At 42.7% G+C, this 21,010-nt stretch overlaps 1 protein-coding gene across 5 annotated transcripts in view; it reads left to right on the plus strand.

Annotated features, from left to right (window-relative positions):
* Positions 1-21,010, plus strand: part of BRINP3 (BMP/retinoic acid inducible neural specific 3) — a 352,098-nt gene that overhangs the window by 23,564 nt on the left and 307,524 nt on the right. For 4 of the 5 annotated variants that reach the window (XM_053248782.1, XM_053248785.1, XM_053248783.1 and 1 more), the window contains exon 2: positions 9,035-9,320. In XM_053248782.1, the coding sequence (XP_053104757.1) occupies positions 9,085-9,320 (236 nt within the window). In that variant the 5' untranslated portion in view covers positions 9,035-9,084. Of the gene's footprint in view, positions 1-9,034; positions 9,321-16,931; positions 17,070-21,010 lie in introns of those variants that run through there. The other variant, XM_053248786.1, reaches the window with a different exon arrangement.

Raw genomic sequence — 21,010 nt, forward strand, 5'->3', positions numbered from 1 at the left:
TGTAGTGATAGTGGAGGAGAGTCAAGTGGAAGGGTGTTGCTGTGGCAGGAAGCTGTGAAGGAAAGAGGATACAGGCATGGCATATAGAGGGTGATAGTTTTAACTAGGAGATTGGTCTTCATAGAGCAAACGTCGGGAGTATATAGAGGAGTGAGTCCATGAAAGTAGCGTCAAGAGGCTTAATGTGGAGATAAGAAAAAAAGAGGATGCAATTAAAAGAATGGTGTGAGCTGACTTGTGAAGGAAAAATAGAAGATGGGTGACAGCATTTAAGACAGAGTAGATAAGCTTAAGAGGAATACCAACTAGAAGCATGTTACAGCCGTTTTTTCAGGAAATAAGAGAATGAACCAAATTCTGAATTTTGCTTGTATTCCCACAGAAAGAAGAGTGAATTCTAGATATATTAATCAATTGAAAATGGCAGGAATTGGCAAAAAAAAAATTGAACATGTGGAGAAAAGGATAGACTGAAACAAAGAATGTCCCAGTTTTTCTTATTGAATATGACATGATCAAACAACATGATCAAAACAAAGAGAAAGTGATGTTGAGGAAGAAGCTCAGTTTGGGCAGGGTTAAGTTGAAGAAATGGGCATTTGTCTGTTGAGCCTGTAGCAGGAAGTAGGGCAAGAGATGAAAAAAGATCAAAACAATAGAGCTGTACAGCACAGAGGTGACACTGGAGTCCAAATGTACAACAAAGAGGGAAAATGTAAATGTAAAGAGAAGTGGACCTAGAGGGAAACTTTACAGAAAGGGGGAAAAGAAGAAGAAACTGAACTACCTGAATAGAAAGCTTGAATGAGCAGTGAGAGGGAATTGACTGAAATTGTGACAAAACAGTATTAGAGAAGCCAAGAAAAATAAAGGATTCTTTATAAAGTGACAGAGGCACATTAACAACAGCTGTCTTGAAACTGGCTAAATTAGGATACTACCTATTTCTTAGCTCCTGTGGGAAAAAAGTCTATTTAAAACTATCTTTTGCCTACCATTTAACATGTCTCTGTGCCAAAAGAAATTTTCCTCAGTCAGCCTAAAAGCTGTTTGGTTTTCTTCAAAATTCAACGGCAAAATGTAGTGTGTGTGTTGAGAGCATTTGCAGTAGCTCATCGTTGCATTCTTTATAACTACAGAAGTGTCTTTCTAGAGTGTTTCTCACAATGAGGATTTGAAAGACAGTGCTTAGAACCTGCTTAAACCCCAAATCAAGTGCTGCAAAGCATTACCCCTTGTGGTAGCTAGCTGCATTGCAGCAAGCATTTGAGTCTCCAGGTCCTTAATGGGCCCTGTGTGATGAGCCCTGAGGACATGGATGAGCTCTCTCTGCAAAAGGAAGGGTAAAAGAATCTTTCTGGCTTTTGTGAGCTTTGGTTCAGTTTCAAGGTCTCCTTAATCCTGGCAGACTGTGGCCACCCACATTTTCATATAATGTGAAACCAAAGGTTGCTGAACCCACGGTTAATTTTTCTAACCATGGATTGCATCACAATCGTTCGTCCAACTGCAGTCCAGAAAACTCTGAATTAAGGGCAAGGGAACCCCTCCGTCTTCCTGGTCTGCCAAGGCTGCATCTCAGCAAGCTCTGTAGCACTCACATCACCAGACTGTGGGCAAGGTGTCAGGACATACCCAGGGTGGCAGCCATCGGCCATGATCATTAAGAATGATTGTGCCTTTGAAGACTGGTTCATCTGCCTTTTGGCAGGGAAAAGACATTTATATCCTTTAAAGGACATTTAAATGCCATACCATTCAAGCCCTTCTTCTGACATTAATTGCACCACCACTCTCATAAGAGCCCCGCAACAAAACAGTCGTGCACAAGCACGATATCTGGTCGTGGTGGGGATGCTGAGGGGAACAATTTTTCTATTAGTCAGGAAAGAGAAGGGAACATGATGGCTTCCTAGGAGGGGATATGTATTTGAGGGAGGGCAAAGGGATTCGGCCTGCTGTGACCAAGGATGCTCTTGTGATGGCTCACCCCACCAAAGCAGTCAATGGAGACCAAACCACACTCTTGCCCCTGTGACAGCTTGCCGCCAGGGGACTAGCACTCTCAGGAGAGGGCCAGTCTACTGGGGAGGACCTTAGGCTCACCAACCTTCAGTCTTCCATTGGACTGTGCGCTCATGAGTTGAGCTGTCATAAAGGGTGGTGGCAGCATTGCATCGTATGCAGATCTGCCACTGGGGGAATTGCAGGAGAGGGGATCCTCAGTTGTCTGCAACCTCAGTAGAGTGGGGTCACCATTCTGGGCAAAAATAAAGTGGGACATGTTCAAATGGGCTGGCAGTGGGCACACTTTGACTGCTTCTTCATGGCAGTTGCCATGACAGGGAGAGCTGCTGCCAGGGTACCCTTCCCTGCATCTTGCTTGTTTAGAGAAGGGATGTCATCGCACATTATTATTGATTCTGCCCAACGCTCCTGTCCCCACAGAAAGTTCTTCTAATGAGTTGTGAAGGGATAGCCTCATGGCCTCACATTTCCATGAGTGAGTGGTACTCTCCGGAACAGCATCTGTCATCACACATGTTGAATCACTCCTTTAACTGGAGGCAATGCAGATCCTGCTGCATGGCACTTCTCATGAGTAAGCTTAGGGACCGCACACATTTCCGCAAGGGGAAGGTCCTAGGTCCCCCTTCCTCAACATCATTGTACAAAAAACAGGGCAGAGCCATTCAAGAATTCCTGGTTGGGGCCACCCTTTAAACCTGACCCCTGGTATCACTACCCTGTGATATGTTCCCATCCCAGCAAACTAATGGGGTTGCCCCATTTATGTTGCCCCATTTATGTTGCCACATACATACACTGTGACTATAGGTACATACTTGTGTACATACATCTTGAGCGCTTCATTTTTGGAGAGCTATGCACATAGTGCCTGTGTTGACATCCCATCCCCTTTCCCTCCTGACTGCGAGGAGTGGGAGGGACAAGGGGCAGAGTGGGAAGAGGGCATGTCCCCATGTGACCTTCCCATCTGACAGGATTTGAAGTTTGGAATGGGATGCTCTCTTCAGATCTAATAAAGCAACTGCTTTATTGGATCTGAAACAGGGAGCAGGACAAGCGCTTTGAGAGGCAGCCAGCGAGAAGCACCACAGGCATGGAGCGGGTGTGATCCCAGGTGGGTCTAAGCCACCCTCTCTATGATTATGGTGCCAAAAACATGGTTATGGCAGCTTCCATGTTCGTATGTAACACTGCTGCTAAGAAGCCTCAGGTTGTTGTGGTGAAGCTGACAACAAGCTGAAGGTTCAAACTGGAGTTTGGTGAGGCAAACCACAGGCTGCCTTTGCCATGAAAACATGGTTGCATGCCTTCGGATATTGACAAATTCAAACCTCTGCCCCATTTAACTGTGGTTTTCTTTTACGTGTGAATGTGACCTGTTTCTGCTTCTTTTGTGTAACTACTTAGTTTCCTTTATTTGTTCTTGACTTTTGGCATGCTGATTGGTTCCTGACTCCTTAATTGTCTGCTTGGCTTGATCATTGGCTTCTTCCTGACTAACTGTTTGATGATTCTCCTTTGTGCTCTGGGCCACCTACAGGTAGCTGCCAATGGCTCAGCCTGATACAAATAAACCCTGCTAATCTCCTTCTTAACAGCTGCATCAGGATGTGCATGAAATGGACTTTAAACATCATTTTGAGGTTGAAACAAAACACAAATGGCCAAAAATTGTTAAAAATTGCCTGCTTGCCCATATCTTTTGTGAGTTGGTGGTAGGTAGAACCCAGCATGCCCTACCACACAACCCACTTTGGTGTCCCTAGGACCTACACATGGGGCACAATGGGGTCTTTTAAGTTTCTCCATTGCTAGCTATGACTGGAACAAGCTGTATTCACAGAGTGCATACAAGTTTTGCATTGCAATTTGCAATGCATTTTGCAACCCTGTCTTGAAAAACACTGCAGAAGACACATTAAAAAGGAATCAGTCCCTCCCAACACAGAACACACATTTCAAACACAGTCCAAAAATGACCAAAAAAGAATCACTGACCCAGATTCCACTGTCAACCACAGTAGCTGCAGTGCACTAACATCACTGGCACTCTCACACCCAATTGTGACTACTTCCTGGCATTGCAACAGCTGACACAGCAGCACCCTTAGCAGCAAGCATAGCCATAAGCTCAACCAGAGCACCTTCAGCCACATTTTGACTGAGTACACCTTGCAGTGCAGATTGTATTGCAGACCAGAGCAATGAGTAAAGCACAAGTTAGCTCAAGGCCAGACGTGGAGCTCATCAGAGCAATCACCAAGAAATACTACAAAGAGAGTAGCCACTGTCCATTTCTCACCACAACACTATCTCACAATCTAACCAAAAACCACAACTCAGGGAAGGCAGGCACCCAAGTTCTGCCTTTGTCAAACTGAGATCCAGCAAAACCCGATAGTTGTAGCAGCAAGAGTACAGCAAATTATATTCAGTGCTGAGAATAGAAAACCACAAAATCAAACCTATCTTCCACTCCTCCTGATGTATCCTCTTCAAGAGAGGCATAGAGGCTATTCTCATGATGGGGAAAACTGGGCCCAGCCGGTTGCCCCCACTGTGAGAACCACCGGGCTTGTGGGCAAGCCCAGTGGTTCTCTGGCATCTAGCCTGCCAAAGTAGCCCTCCCCTTAACCTAGGTTAGTGGAGGGAGCGCTCCCCTAACCCGGGTTTTCTGATTGTGTCCTGCCACAATGCGGTGACACACAAGGAGACCCACACTGGGAGGCTCAAAGATAGTGTCCTCTGATTCCTGCCAGGTCCTGATCCCCGCCGCCCCAACTAGCTCCGTGATGGAGCCAGTAATCATGTGGGCAGCCTATCAGCCTCCCAGAGACAGCTCGGCGATCATCTGCAGGGAGGGGTAAGTTAACCTGCTCTCCCCGCAGACCTGCTGGAAGCTCTTCTCACTGATCATGAGAAGAGCTTCACAGTATAAGGGCTCTCTCTACCTCCAAGTCCCTTTGAATACATTTTGAAACTCCCTCCTTTTGTTGTCCATCTCCCCCCCCCCAGCCAATGGGGGCACAGTTGCCCATGACAACACTTGATTTGTATGATAAGCCAACCAAGAAGCAAGAAGATTTCAAGCCAATAGGAAGCCAGTGCCAGAAAACAGCAAAGGAAAAACAGACTTCCAAAATGGCGCTGAAAATGTCAAAATGTTTTGACTTGAAATGGGGCTGTTTTGCTCTGAGCTCATTAATTATTTAACCCTATTTGAAGGGTGTTTACACTTGAAATGGCCCATTTCAAGTTGAAATGTTTTGATGTTGAAATGTTCTGCACACCCTACAGCTCCACCCTTCACCTTGTTGTATTTTAATTTCTCCTCCTATTTCTCACTGAGCAACCTGAAAAATCTAATAAAGAAGACCAGAATACAGAAACTCTAAAGAGATAAACTTCGAAACATTAAAATAATAGGGACAATCAGCTCTTAGGGTACAAGACAAAGCTGATCTAGACATTTCCTGGGTGCCCATGCCAAAGGGGGGAACCATGTGTCCAAAATACTCATCTGTAAGCCATTTATATTTGCTCAGTTTTTTGCATTACCTATGCATTCCACATTTTATAGACACAAAATGTGGAGGCAACTTGAGATTTTTTTATTCTGTACTATATGCAGTTTAGCATCTATGAGCAACCTTATGCTACTTACACATCAATCAATCAATCAATCAATCAATCAAGATTTGTATCAGAGGCTTGCATGAGACTGCCTAATATAAGGTGATATTCTGAAGCACAAAGACTTTGTACATTTGGGCAAAAAGCTAAATAGAGATGCCTATGTAAGTCATTCTTTAGTAATTTAGATATGGTTCCAGAAGCAGACAGTTCATGCCACCTTCATGTAGGCTATGTTTACTTTTTTTCTTTCCTTTTATTTGTAGAGCAAGGTGTTCATATTTGTATCTTTTTTAAAAAAAATATATTGCATATCGGAGGCAGTGCTTGTTGCTCATTTCTCACTTTTTGCTCAATAATAAGATGATATATGTTATCTATACTGCTTTGTCAGCACCAACAAGTTTGTCCCAGAGGATTGTGAAGTTTGCTTTCAGGCATGTATTTGTAATACAGAGTAGGCTGAGCAGCAACTAGTCTGTGTTTTACAGCTAGGTGCCTGTGTACAGACATTTTGCTCCTGACTTGTCAAATAAAAAGCATTGTAATCCACAGAATGTTAGGATACACCCATCGTCATCATGATACTTTCTTTAGTGCAATTTGTGAGCACAGCACTTCTCACAGAATGAGAAGATAGTTCTCTGCCCCAAGGGGCTCACGTCACAATCTCTGCAAAAGGTCAGAAGGGAGACAACAGAGGAAGGGGAGGCTGAGGAAAACTGGGGAAGAATGTGTGGATTTAGTTGGAGGGCTCAGGAGGGGAGATTTCTTTATCTGCCTAAGCTACAGTGGAAGTGCACAGGTAAGGGAGCATTGCTAATTAATATTGTCTGGAGACATGGAGTTAAGAGTTCCAGATAAAGTAGTTTATTTGGGAAATCCATCAGGGAGATAGATTGAGACCTGCATGCCTCATCTACATACAGGAAGTGGAGGCAGGGAGAAGAAGGAATTCTGTCTCTCAGGTGAGAGAGTGAAACCTGAGACTATCAGTCTAACAAGGGGAATCCAAGAAAAGAAAGCATGGCCAATAGTGGTCAACCCTACTGGTCAGTAGGGTTGCCGGTGCTAAGAGTCGATGCCATCAGGAGCTGCAACTCCAATAATTATTTGATGTATATGTTCTTAACATAAGTGACAGTATTGTGCTGGTTCTTGGTCCAGGCCAATGGAGGGGACCTTGGTGCCTTGCAGAGTTCCCTCTAAGGTGTGCGCATGTGCAAACTCACAAAGTTTTTGATGTCCACTCAGTTAATTTTAGATCCCACTCAGGTTGAAACAGGAAGGCCCCATTCTGAATGCATGTACGCACACACACACACTGCCTTGATAATGCTGCCCAGAACAAAACTCAATCCACACACAAATGAAAAAAATTAGTGGGATAACTGGTGCCTTGCCTCTCCCTCTACATCAGCCAGGTAGAACTGACTGCAGGAAAACAGAGAGCAGAGAAGCCACATGGCTGTTGGCCTTTGTCAATGTATATGAGCACTGAGCATGTATATGCTCCATGTATATGAGCATATACATCTACTATACGTCTAGAACAGATGTATTTGCAGGCATCCACAAATATGCCCCCTAATTTCCAATGCTATTTTTGAGAAAGTAAGAAGAAGCAGGAATCCTTTTTGAGCAGTAGGAGAGGGTTCCCACTGTTTCTTAACTTCTTCACATCCCAGTGCAAATGGAAGAAGACCCACTTCTCTCCCAAGCCCTCAGCCAGTGTGTGCCACAAAGGATCTGGGGAAGAGATGGGGATGGTGGTGATCTGCATACATAATGGCTGGCTAGTGAGCTAACACTAAATTTGTGGACCCCTGTTATATAACCTATATAGAGGTATCCCTTACATGCCAATGCCATGTAATGTGTAATATTTACGGTAATGTGAAGTGGCCTTCTGTTACAATTTAATGGTTCTTTAGCATGGTTGACTATGCACCTCTGGCAGTTCAAGGCCTTGGTTAATTAATCCTATTAGTTTCATATTGTGCTTATACCCACTTCTAATGTGAAAACTTCTGCACTGAACCACCCTCCTTAACTGATATGCCCGTTTGTATTTACACAGAGGCAGTAATTCTCCAAGATTTTGTTTTTAAGGGATCAGGTTTTATTTTCAATCTTTTGGTAAAATCCCTTCACCCAAATTACTGATGATTCACATTTCAATAAATTATAAATCTGCTTCAAAACATCATGCTGCAAATCAGTGACACCAGAATGTTGTGTATTAAACATTTATAACCTGTTACAAATGTTGCAGATTAGTTTGGATAGAATTCTCGGCATTGTAGACCTCCCACTATTTAATAAGCTTCTAATGCCTTGTTTGTGCATTGCAAATTAAAGGAGAAAAATCCTATGTGATGTTTGTAAGGAGGGAGCAAGGAGACTTTCCTTCTTCCAGAAGTGCACTTTGGTAATTTTTGGAGGGTGCCCCCCTCCACTGCAAGTTAAGCATCATTTTTTAACATGTAGGTTCTTGAGGGCACAAACCATATATCTCACCAGGACAGACTAAAGATGATTTGAGGGCCCCCAGGGTGTGTGGAGGCCCTGGACTTTGACCCCAAAGTCCAGGGGTAAGAGCACCTCTGCCTTCTTCCATGTGGCCCTTCCTGTTTCCTTTTTTCCAGGTCTCTTCACACACAAAACTCTCACAAACCCGCTTATCATTGTGCAAGCTCAAACAGTCAGGGGACAAACTAGATTATTACTTAAACATGGACTATGCAGCTGCATGGTTTTTTCCCCTTTGTCCATATGCATTCATGCTATTTGGGAGCATAAAGGGGTCTTTGAGCCTTTGTCTTTGCCATGGTCCTCACCTGGGTATGGCTTCCCTGAAACTGAAATTTGGCCAGGGAGAAAAGCTCCCAGTGGTGCCAGTGAAAGCTTTCCCCCCTGGTCAAATAACAACCATGGGTGTGTATGATTGGGGTCATGTCTATGATGGGAACCAAAGGTTAAAGCTGTTCCCCACTGAAATTCTAACTCCTTCCACCATGCATGCTATTCATGGCGGGCAGGGAGTCCATACTTGAATAGCACATGCTTAAAGTAACATCAGGTTTGGCCCCCATTTGCACTGTAACATCTGCACACATTCTTTCTCTTTCTCTCTCACATGCAGACATGTGTATAAGTTATTCACAGTCAGGCATGCACTTGCATGGATACATTCTTGGGGCTGAGCACAGCAGGACAGCAGGGAAGAAGGGAACATGTCTCCCATGCTTTCATGCCTCTTTCTGGCCCTTTACCAGCTCTCTCTTAAGGTGTGGGAAAATCGAACATTTCTGACAGCTTCATAAGCAGGCCAAGTATATTGATCTAATTGCATGTGTATTTTGTCTAGGTGTTAAGGGACAGCTAAGAGAATGAAGACTCTAAGTCCCCTGTGGAAGCATGATATGGCGATGCAGTGCTGGTGCTGAATTGTTCTCTCTGATGGCTCTATGGGAGTGGATAGCCCTGAGTCTTCATTGCTGGGTTTTAGCGGTCGCTGCTGCTTCGGATCAGCATGCCACAAGCCCCTTCGACTGGCTCCTCTCTGATAAGGGACCCTTCCATCGCTCCCCAGAGTACACAGATTTCGTGGACAGAAGCCAACAGGGATTTAGTACAAGATACAAGATTTACAGGTATGAAGCAAAGGGGAAGGTGATTGCAGAGAGAATTTTTTATTTTTTATTTTTGGGGAAGCTTCATATAAATAATGCAAGGGCTCTTTAAGAGGAAAAATAATTGCAGATGTGGGAAGCCAACATGTAGATGTGCATTCATTCCAAAAGTATATACTCAGGTTATTTTTGAAATGATGGACTCTTGTGAATGCCTCTTCCGCCCATTGAACATGACATAGGTGATGGATTAAGGTGAGAGCTGAAGGTGACCACCTGTTAACTAATTTTTTCACCATTGCTGAAAGCTAATATTAACTTCAAGTATTATATTGATATCTTTTATATCTCTTCTTAAATTGCAGAAGATTAATGATGCAAGGAAAGAATTATAGCTCAGAGGTAAGGCCCTATGCCTTGCATTTAGAAGGTAGCATATTCATTGCTTTGAAGGAGCTCCTACAGCAGGGCTGCAAAAGGCCTCTGTTAAAGACCTTGCATAGATATTGTCAATCAGAATAAACTGTTGGATTAGTCAGATATAATTTACCCTTATTCATAATTTTAGAACATCTTTTAGTGCCTGAAATAATTTGTAGCTTTTCAAGGTTTCCATATATTTTGTATCTTTCTTTCAGCCCAATCTTATCAGTGAAACAAGAATGGTAGATTTTCCACCTTTTATCTGCCAGGGCTCAGAATCCTGTACCTTTAACAGGTGCATGGCAGAGAGAAATGAAGCAGATATTATTTTCCCCAGCATGGAAGTGGGAATGCTAGGGAAACTGTCATGTCAACTACTAAATGTTGACCTGTCACATACCCATAAAATGCCCTGGAGCACTGGAGAAAAGACATTTGGCCTTGGGCAAATATACAGATCTCTGCTTCAGCGAGGCACATGCGGAAAATTGGATTATTGTTGTTGCAATATTATAGTTGACCTGTCATGAGAATTGACTATTATGTAAAGGGTGAAACCCACTTTGTGCAAAACACACTTTGTGCATTGAAAGTGGAGTATACATTATTACTAACAACACAGTTCATTTCTCCAAATTAAAGGTGCTTGTCTTTAAAAAAACAGATTTTTTTTCCCCATAACAAAGGGCAAAAAGAGGCTAAGTTTGTCTTTGTGTTTTGTAATTATTGATCCTGTCAAGACTCTTTTTCTCCAGGCTATTCAAAGGGCCTACAACTATGGAGGGTGAAGCAGATTGACTATTTCTCTCACTTGCCCAATATATGATCATGAAATCAGTTTGAACAGGTGGTCACCTATTTGCTTCAGATTGTTTTGCTGTAGTTTCCAGCTTTCTGAGTGATTGAGTCCAGCGTCAGGGATGATGAGTTCAATATTGTTGTCCTGTCTGCGTCTGCATGCAAACTGCGGAAAGTTCTTAAATACAGGTTTGGGAGGAGGCTTGAAGTCTGCTCTGCTTCTCATGATTTATTTTCGTTTGCTTTTTTCTGTGCAGCAGAGGGCAGTGTTGCAGGTCAATTCTGCATTAGCATCTCATGCTGTAGACTAGAGGCTTAAGAGATCTGTTGCACATTAAGTGTGACCCTGAAATATGCATTAGGCGTGAGCTCAATGGATCAGTGGAATCCACCATTGTTTACTGCACTTTAAAAGCCAGCTGTCAATGCCAATTATAGGAAAAGCCTGAAGCAGCATATTCAGCTCCCCTTTATATTAGTCAACACAAACCAAAGTTTCTCCATAAGAAAACGCAATAATGATTTTCGGTACTTCAGGTTTCAATAAAATTAACCCTTATAGCCAAGCTCCAAAGGGCCACTCTGCATGTACACTGTGCCTTTTCTGTCCCCCACAGCTTCTTGCGTCTTCCCAAAAGCTAATTCTAAGAGTTTTGGGACCCTCCAGAGAAATAATTAGTGAGATTCAACAGGAGCTGCAGCCGGAAGGAAAAATCAGCAGTATATACCTGTACACATGAGCAGAAACATTTTCTATTTATGTGGAGCCCTTTAGATACCAGACAATATGTCCAGCCACCTTTAGACATTGTAAGAATCTAGAAATCTTGCTTTTCTTTTCCCAATGTTTTTTCAAATTTGATAGGCTCATTTAATCTAGCATGTAGCTATAATCTAGCATGTAGCTATAATTGAGTGGGTGGGTTCCCCGGGCCCCCTCCCTCTTTATTTTCTTCATGATCTCCCTCACTCTGAAGGGACACTGGGGAGAGGGATGAACACAGGCTCCCTTTCCCCTAGCTATGCTATGTTGGGGTTTTGGCCCTGAAAGTCCGTATTGCATGTACTGAAATTCATTCTTTACAGAGCAGGATTTATTTATTTATTTAAAATATCTACACCTTGCCCCTCAATACACTACTGCTTGGGGTGGCTCACAATATCAATACAACAGATACAATATAACATAAAAGATTAATCAAGTCGAACAAGTTAAAAGACTAGACTAAAACCACATTGAAAATTACAATTTTTAAAAAGGTTTCTAATTAAAAGATAACCAGAAGCTAAAAACCGAGAACTAAAAAACCTTAAAAGGATCCATAGCTGTTATTAATATTAGCAATTTCAGACATTCTTCTAATGACCCCTTGAAGTTACTCACTTCGATGCCCATTTTACGGACAGGGAAACGGGATAGGCTTACCAACCTCTGATTTTAAAAAACCCAATAACAAACCATTACTGAATCCAGGGCGGGAACTGAGTTGATCAGGGAGTGGATCATGGGTGCAGTTAGGGCAGCACTTGCCAAGTCAGTAGCATAACCAGGACAGAAGCTGATTGGATTACACAGACCCTGCCAGGACTAGTTAATGGTGTCAGTAGCAGCAAGTCAGTGGCATTCATTTACTAATGCAAATAGACAATTTGCAATGGAATGTGTGACCCAATAGTTAGATGTGTCTGTGAATACCAAGGGCCAAACTACATGTTGCATTTAATGTGTTAAGAGATTGACAACTTAAAAACAAAAACAAAAACCAGCCATTCAGATCAGAACTATGGTGTGTGGGAAAGCATGAGTAACCTTTTTACCCTGTGCTGTTTTCCTGAAGGATCTCCTCCCCTCCAAAATATGCCATTTAGCCTTAAAGCTGATGTTTGCAGCAAATGCCAGGTGTGGTGTGGTGTGGGTTTTTTTTTAGCAAGAAAATGGCACAGAGATTAAAGGTTGAACCCCCTTGCCATGCCACAGATGATTTGGATCAGGATTCCCAGGACTACTTTTTTGTTAAAAAAAGAAAAGAGAAGAGAAGTTGCCAACCTGAAGCACATCTCTTAACGCAGGGTTTCTTAACCTTGGGCCCCCAGATGTAGTTGGACAACAACTCCCAGAATCCCCAGCCACAAAGGCCATGTCTGGGGATTCTGGGAGTTGTAGTCCAACTACATCTGGGGGCCCAAGGTTAAGCCTCCCCCCCGCCTGCCTGCCCACCCATCTGGTAGGTCGTGTGAATGACCCCAGTAACTTAAAAAGGGTTTTGTCACCAGTTTTACACACATTGAACTAACTGAGATCCATTTCATGAAAAATAATATCAATTTATTTGTATTTTTGCTTACAGTACAACTTTATAGAATAATATAATAATAACTTAAGGAAAATGTATTTTAAGTGACTTTTTAAATTAAAAACTAAATATATACAACAGAATAAAAAGAAGCTAAATACCCTGTTTAGACTGAATGGTAAAAGGGTAACAAGAATGAACTGTGCCCCCCAAGGCAAAACAAGAGGCTTCCTTCCTCAGTTCAATAATTTTCCATATTAAAACCTTGTTGCTGGTGAGAAACCTTGAGCACCCAGTCATTCAAAGGCCCTGCCTACCAATTCCTCATCCTCCCCCTCCCCCTCCTCTTTTCAGATGGCTCACTGGGAAACACAGTTTCTCCAAATATAGCTGGAGTGGAGAGGAATGCTTATCATTGAGGGCCTGGTTACTAAACCTAACCATTTGTTTTGAACTGATTACCACTTTTGTGTTTAAGGGTTTGGTTTTGGTTCAGGTTCAAGGTAACCAAGAGATTTTCAGTTCCAATTCACTGAAGAAACCTCTCTGAACTAGTTTTTTGAATCCATGTTCAATTTCAGTTCCACTCCCTGATTACAATCAAAGAGAACTGTGTGCTACAGGCAGAATGGGAAAACAAATTATTAAATTTAATTGCAACTTTCTGTAATCAACAAGGAATTTGACAGTCTTTGAGCAAGTGTTCAACGTAGCGCTTACATTGTAGAAAAAGAGAACCCATCTGTTTGGAAAGACCAGTCTTTGATCATGAAACACTGCTCAGATCCTCCTCTTGAAGGAGGAATATCTTCACTTCATGGACGAAACTTTCACCTTACAAAACTTCCAATTTAAGTTATCTAAAGTAAGTTAAGATTCTCAAATGATGGATGACTTATAAAGAGATTCTCGAGTAATTTTTATCATACTTTAGGGTGTGCTAGAAAGATTCTTCTGAGCATTCATGCAACCATGAGGACTATGAGCTTTCTTTTCTTTTGAAATGCTATTATAGAGATTGCACTCACACGTAATGTGGAACTGGAGATTTAGGGGGCAGAGGTTTTCTCACTGTGTCATCTGAATGCTTGCAACTCTGGTTCTGCGAGGCGAACAACCCTAGGTTTCAATTTCTTAACTGCAATCTGAACCCTCGGATTCTAGTGAGTTTCATCACCCCAACCCAAGGTTTCAAGCAGCCTGTGTGTTGTCTGAATTCAGAACTGCACAGGGGTGTATCTAGGGGTAGGTCAGGCAGGGCACGTGCCCTGGGTGCCACTTGAAGGGGGGGCGCCATTTTGTAAAATTAATTTTTTTAAAAAAAATGGCTGCCAAAAACAAAATGGCCACCGTGCATGCTCAAATGGCCTCTGTGAGGCCCTAGGTCATGCCAGGCCTTGCAGAGGCCATTTGAGCATGTGCAGTGGCCATTTTGTTTTCAGTGGCTATTTTTAAAAAAAGATTTTTAAAAATGGCCACTGCACATGCTCAAATGGTCCCTGCGAGGCCCTAGAGGCCAGTGGTGGGAGGAGGAACCTTTGTAAACCCCCCAGCCTTTAGGAAGCCCCCCAAAGGGGCTACAGATAAAAAAATAATAATATATAATACAAGTCACTGTACACATATTCAGATTGGCACTATGTACAGAGAATCAGGGCTTGTGAATACTGAGCTGATGCTTATGAGCTAGGATTGTATTCATTTGCTCTTACTTTGCTTCTTGTGATAAGTGAGTTAAATGTGATGTCTTGCTAATATGGCTATTAATGGTGAATTTGTCTTTGAATCAGTGTGACATCCTTAATATTAAGGCCCACTGGGAGTTTCTTGCTCTCTTTCTCTCATTTTAACTGTCTTTCTGAAAGACTAGAATATATTCCAAGCAGTGACACAGTTTACTCTGCATATCCTTTAATTATTTACAGAGTATCTGGGAAAAGTCAAATTCTCCATTTATTTTTAAAACTTATGTAATGGTGATGCTACAATACATAGTAGAGAATTAGACAGGCACTTCTGTTTAGTTTTCCAAGTACACCTCCACATAGTATTTGGGTATTTCATGAGCCCCAGCATACTGAAATGTGTAGTTTTCCAGCATTTTTTGGTCTGGCTAAGTCCACTGCTAAAATAGTTTTTGAAAGATTAAAAGATTAACGAGCCTGACTTGTATTTTTCAGCTGATATTATGGTAAAGTTATCTCAAAGATGGGTGTCAGATGCTTGGACAGGGGGCGCAATTTCAGTGTTTGCCCTAGGCGCTATTTTCCCTAGATACGCCTCTGGAACTGCAGGCTGCATTCACTGAGACCGGAGTTGAGGGAGGAAGCTCCTCACTCCCTCTGGCTGTGATTGGCTGTGCAAGCTATCCTTCATGCCAGAAGGAACCCAGCCTGTTCCCTCTCCTCTCTGCAATCTCTCTGACTGCAGAGAGAGTGCTCTCTGTGATGTCTGAATTCAGACAGGTGAGCAGGGAGGGTGGGTGTCAGTTGAACTGCAGGTTCATCAGATCCACAGTCCCATGGTCAGACAAGAAAGCAGGGATGTGAGGGGAGCAGAACTGTAGGTCCATTAGATCCACAGTTCTGGCCAAATGCAGCCAGTCATGAGTGCTAAAAAAATAACTGCCTGAAGACTCACAGCACAGCCATGCAATAATAATAATTAGAGTCTGCAAAGAGTTTTCAAATGTTCAAATGTGTTATCTTGTCTGTAATTCTTACAACAGCCCTGTAAGATAAGTTTTATTATCCCCATGTTGAGGAGGGCTGAGACTGAGAGGGAGTCTATGGTCACCAAGTGAGTTCCTGGCAGAGGTGATATTCAAAGCAGAGACTTTCTGATTTGTAGCTCAGCCTCCTAGCCACTATGCTATGGTCACCTTTGTGAATACGTAGATATGGAAGCATTTCTCCACTTTCACTCCTTTATTGTTCCAATGATTCTCTTTCCCCCTAGTGTTCCAGTCTCCCAGAATTCTGGTTTCACTTGGATAATTTCTAAAACACATTCTGGAATTGCAGCAGGTACAGTTTGCCTCAGCTTTCAGTTCCTTCTGTGTATTTGTGCCTCCTTCCCACTCCTCATTACCACCGATGAGACACTGAAAAGAAACATCAGTCTTGAGGAGAGAGGGTGCACTGAGAACTGAAAGGAAGCTTGCTGTGGCCCCTGACAGCAGCCAGAGGACTGAAGGACTCTTGAAAGATTTTGCCCCCCCTCCAGCCTTCAAGGAAGAACTTCTCCAAGGAAATACCAAATCAGAGGCCAGAGAAGGAGCTTGTTTTCCCCCTCCCTTCCAGAAAGAACACTTCGGGGTGTCCAACTTGCACATGGAGTTATGAGCTTGTGGGAGGGGAGGGTGTGTGCTATGTGATGTGGAGTGTCAACCACATGAATGCATAAGCCAGGGTATAGACTTGATGAAGTCTTTGTGAGCTGATTGAAAAAAAACTAGAACATTACATATTTTCCTAGAAACATGACCTTACCTTATCACTGCACAGTGTATTGATTGTTACAAAGGAATTTTTTCCACTCACTCCTTTTTATTTAAATTTCAGAGTGTGGAATTATGAAAGGTAGTAAAACAGTGAAGGCATGATGCTGAGAAGGGCAGGTAATCATGAATAACAGTACTTGGGAAGACGTAGACATTGCTAATGGAAACTCGATGAATGTAATTGAGAGAAGAAAGAATAAAATCACTGCTAAGGGTTACAGAAAAGCCAGCTCTGCTCAGATCTATGCATTGTAAAGAACACTGTTAATGTACTTGAAGCTGCCCTGGGAAACCACTAACTTCTTCTGTGGCTGGCTGTGCATAGCATTCCATTTATGGGGCCACTGCAAGAATCAAGATTATAAATGTGCTTGAAGGGAAACGTGTTTAGTTTTCACCAGAGCTTCTTCCGTTAGGGAATAAATAGCTGAAACAGTCCCATCTGCTTTTTCCACCAATTTTTCAGCAATCTGTAAATTGCTTTTGGCTAGCATCAAAATGGGCTGCTTTCCTACAGAGATTTGTTTCTGTGGACAAAAGGTAATATAGTGAGGGACCATCATCACTCTTGAAAGGAAAATCCTACTGAATACAGAATGCTCTCATTTCAAATTGATTTTGTCACACATCGGAATGCAAGGAAACTCATTCTCCAGAAAGCTCACATAGAATGCTGACAACTGAGGAACCCTTCTAATATTAATTGAACCACATGGGAGCCACTGCAGAATGGTTCTTTCCTGATCCACAAAGGTAACGCTGGAAGCCCTGGTTCATTTGGGAGGAGTGAATAATGCAGCTTCTACCTATATCAGTGTCACCCTTCTCAAAAACCAGGACAATAACATCAGAGTGCTAAGGAGTGAAACTTTTGATATTAACAAACTAGGAGTAGATTGATCTCCCTTGAATTTCTGTCCAAACATTGCATGGTTTCCTTTGATTTTTGCTCCGCATTTTTCTACTAAAAATCCCTAGATTTTTTTGCCATCACCAACCCTCCCTTGATTTAGATATAGATATAGAATTATAATTTGTGTGTATTTATATTTAACACTTACACCAAGTATTTTCACATTACCTCTTATAGCTGGTGCAACAGTACATTGCAAAGTATGCATTTAAATAAGTGTGTTTATGTACTGGAGAGAATGCATAACCATTTCTAGCAGATATCTCTGTATCTTACAAAATTTGATCCACTGCATAATGAGAAGGGTCTTGAACCATGTGTTTCATCTTGAATTTCATCAAAAGAATTTAGTAACTACCTAATCTGCTAGTTAGGGATCTGTATTGCACTGGCAGTATTGCATTGGCTGTATTGTATAAGGATCTGTATTGCATTGGTTCCCACATCATGATGATTTATTTTATTAATTCGATTTCTATACCACCATTCCAAAAATGGCTCAGAGCGGTTTAGACAGAGAAATAATAAATCTATAAGATGGATCCCTGTCCCCATAGGGCTCACAATCTAAAAAGAAACATAAGACAGACATCAGCAACAGTCACTGGAGGTACTGTGCTGGAGGTGGATAGGGCCAGTTACTCTCCCCCTGCTGGGAGCTGTAGTCAACAGCATCTGGGAATCCCAGTTAGAGGGAACACTGTGCTCCACTAATCTGGGCAGTCTTCCAAACTAGTCATCTTGGCTTCATCAGCAGCTTGCATCAGGTGTGTTCAGATAATTCTCTGGACGAACCCAAAGATTCTTGAAGATTTGACTAGCTTTGAAACTAAAGGGGAGGTATTGATGACATTGTGAGGTCTATATGTCTTCCAAACATAAGGGCATGTGTTTGGTGACAACAGAGCTCTTCTCACGATCAGTGAGAAGAGCTCATGGGCTATCTGTGGGGAAGGAGGGTTCAACTTACTTTCCCCACAGCTGAAAGGTGCTTGGTCTAGTCCCTGGGCGGATGAGCAGCAGCTCACCTGCGGCTTGCCCAGCAGCTCTGGGGGATGGACGCACCCAGAACCCCAGGATGCACCCAGAACCCCAATAATGCACAGTGCAACTGTGTGGTGCATTACTGCGATCCCCACTCCGCCCAAGTGTGCCAGCCATGGCAGCAAGCAGCCTCGGTGGACACATGATTAAACACATGTTTGCCAGCATGGAGCCACCAGGATTGGGTGTTATCCCGGTGGTTCACACCAACGTGCAAAACCAGGCTGGGCTACCTTAGCCTGGTTTTGCACACTCGTGTGAACAGCCTCAATGTCTTCCATTTGTTTCTGCTTCATAAGCATGTAAAATATTTTGAATACATACAGTACCTTGCATCTTCTAATGCATCACGGGGGTGTTTCCAGATTACACACTGTAACAGATTTGCAACGTGTCCGCTAAGCGCACCTGCGTATTGCCCATGTTGAGATATTGCGGTGGTTGTGCTGTCAGCAGGGTGCCATTCATATTTCCAGTGCTTTGTTTCAGATTTTATTGATGCGTTGTAGCCCTACAATGTAAATGTGTTGCAGAAAAGTAGCTGTATTTTTCCATTGTAGGAGGCTTGCCCTGTAGTTTATGTGTTGCAGTGTGATGTGGTCTGGATGGTTCAAATTGCTGTGCAATGTTTTGTTGATTTTTACAGCCCCTTTCTGTTGCATGCACGAGAAATATATATATTTTTAAATTTCTGCCCAGGTTTTTGCACAAAGGTGTAATCCGATTCTCATCTCCTTTCAGTATTTGATTTTGATCACATTTGTTTTTGTTTTTTCAGACTTATTTTTCAGACACGTTCATGTTTCCTCCTTTTGTGTGTGCTGTGGATCGGCTAGATCATTTGGCAGATAGAGGATCTGTTGATATGTAAGGGCATATGTTTTTTAAAAATATATATTTCCTCCCCGTTTTATTTCCTGGTGCTCTTGCTTGCACAAGCAGGACAGAAGAAGCTACACTTCTGCATTGAACTAAATCATTTACTTATGTGCAATCCCATTTGTTTACCAGAAGGCAACGGAGCAGTCCAGGGCAGGGAGAGAGAACAGTCACTTAAGAGGAAGCCCATTGAACTGAATCATTTACCAGCAAGCCTGCAAACTGTACTCAATGCCATGTGGTGTGGAGGACTCATTCCGCAGTTCAAGGATTTGTTGATATCTAAAGCCCCTTTCCATATATGGATTTTTTTTTTAAATTGTCCGGGTTCTTGCTCAAGAGGCAGTCAAGGAATTGTAGTTTGTGCCATGGTGCTCCCCCTAGTGGCAGCTTTGCAAAACCTCCTAGAGAGAGAAAAAAACCTCATCACATCCTCCTCCTCTGCAACCCCATTGGCCTGAAATGGAGGAAGAGGGGGGGCAGTGAATGCCATTCAGGTGGAATGGCACCCCCTGGACACCCCCTGCCCGGAAAACCCACTGTAGTGGTGGACAATTTGAACTTCCCGAACCCTGTCACGATGCATTGAAAAACGCATCGAGAAATGCTGTACTCGCAGTTTCAAGCCACTGCCTCATACTGTTGCACTTTGCAACACTTTAACTGGTACAAATCTTGTAGTCTGGAAAACACCAGGTTATGAAATTGGTTATGAGCATTGGTTATAACAAAGTTTGTAAGAACACTCTCGAACAAGGCACATGGTGATGGACATCCCACAGGACTGCAAAGATGCTAGATGGGAAATGGGCCATCATTACGTATTAGAAGATTTTAGATGTGTGACTTTTCTCTTTTATTTCCTATACCTTTTTCAGTGCCTCATCATTTAAGATTCAAATGGAGGTAATAAGGGAGTCACTTTCTACAGAGGAAACAAGCATTATCTTGATCACTTCAGTGGACTTTTGTTAAGGTTTTTTGTGTGTAGAGGGGTCTTTCATTACCAGATTTACCATTATGTCTTCACAGCAATTATGTCAACTGTCACTTTTTTCAAATAATACTGCTGCTTTTGTTTTGGAGAACTGTCTTGTTTCACATTTTTGCACTTTTCTTAGTGATAGGAAATTCTAGGACACACTTTATCAGAATTAGTTTTTCGTGCTGGAGACTTATGTCTGTTTATCATATACAAGTGGAATGGGGGGAGATGTAGACAGATACCCAGGCTATTTGTAGCAGTCTATAAAAGCAGCAGCAACATCCTTGAGTTATCTAAGGCTGCTTTCTTCCAGCTAGTTAAAAAACTCAGGTTTCAAATTATTTTTCTGACCAAACTTGTATTGGAAAACTGTTTACATCCATCTCCATTTAGTGTAACATGGATTCCTACCAGACTGTGGCCCAGTCCACAGAAGAGCCCTAAATAAAGAGATCAGTGGCATAGGAACATAGGAAGCTGCCAAATACTGAGTCAGACCATAGGTTCATCTCGCTCAGTATTGTCTACACAGACTGGCAGCGGCTTCTCCAAGGTTGCAGGCAGGAATCTCTCTCAGCCTTGGAGAAGCCAGGGAGGGAACTTGGAACCTAGATGCTCTTCCCAGAACAGCTCCATCCCCTATGGGGAATATCTTACAGTGCTCACACTTCTAGTCTCCCATTCATATGCAATCAGGGTGGACCCTGCTTAGCTAAGGGGACAAGTCATGCTTGCCACTACAAGAGCAGCGCTCTCCAGGCATAAGGAGCCCTGAAGTGGCCTACGTTCCAGATGTCAGAGGGCCCTCTGTTTTTGCACAGCCAAAGACACAGCTGAATTTTTCATAGAAAATGTTTGGGGGGTGGGGGGGGG

This window comes from Hemicordylus capensis, chromosome 4, assembly GCF_027244095.1.
Source record: "Hemicordylus capensis ecotype Gifberg chromosome 4, rHemCap1.1.pri, whole genome shotgun sequence".
Taxonomy (NCBI): domain Eukaryota; kingdom Metazoa; phylum Chordata; class Lepidosauria; order Squamata; family Cordylidae; genus Hemicordylus; species Hemicordylus capensis.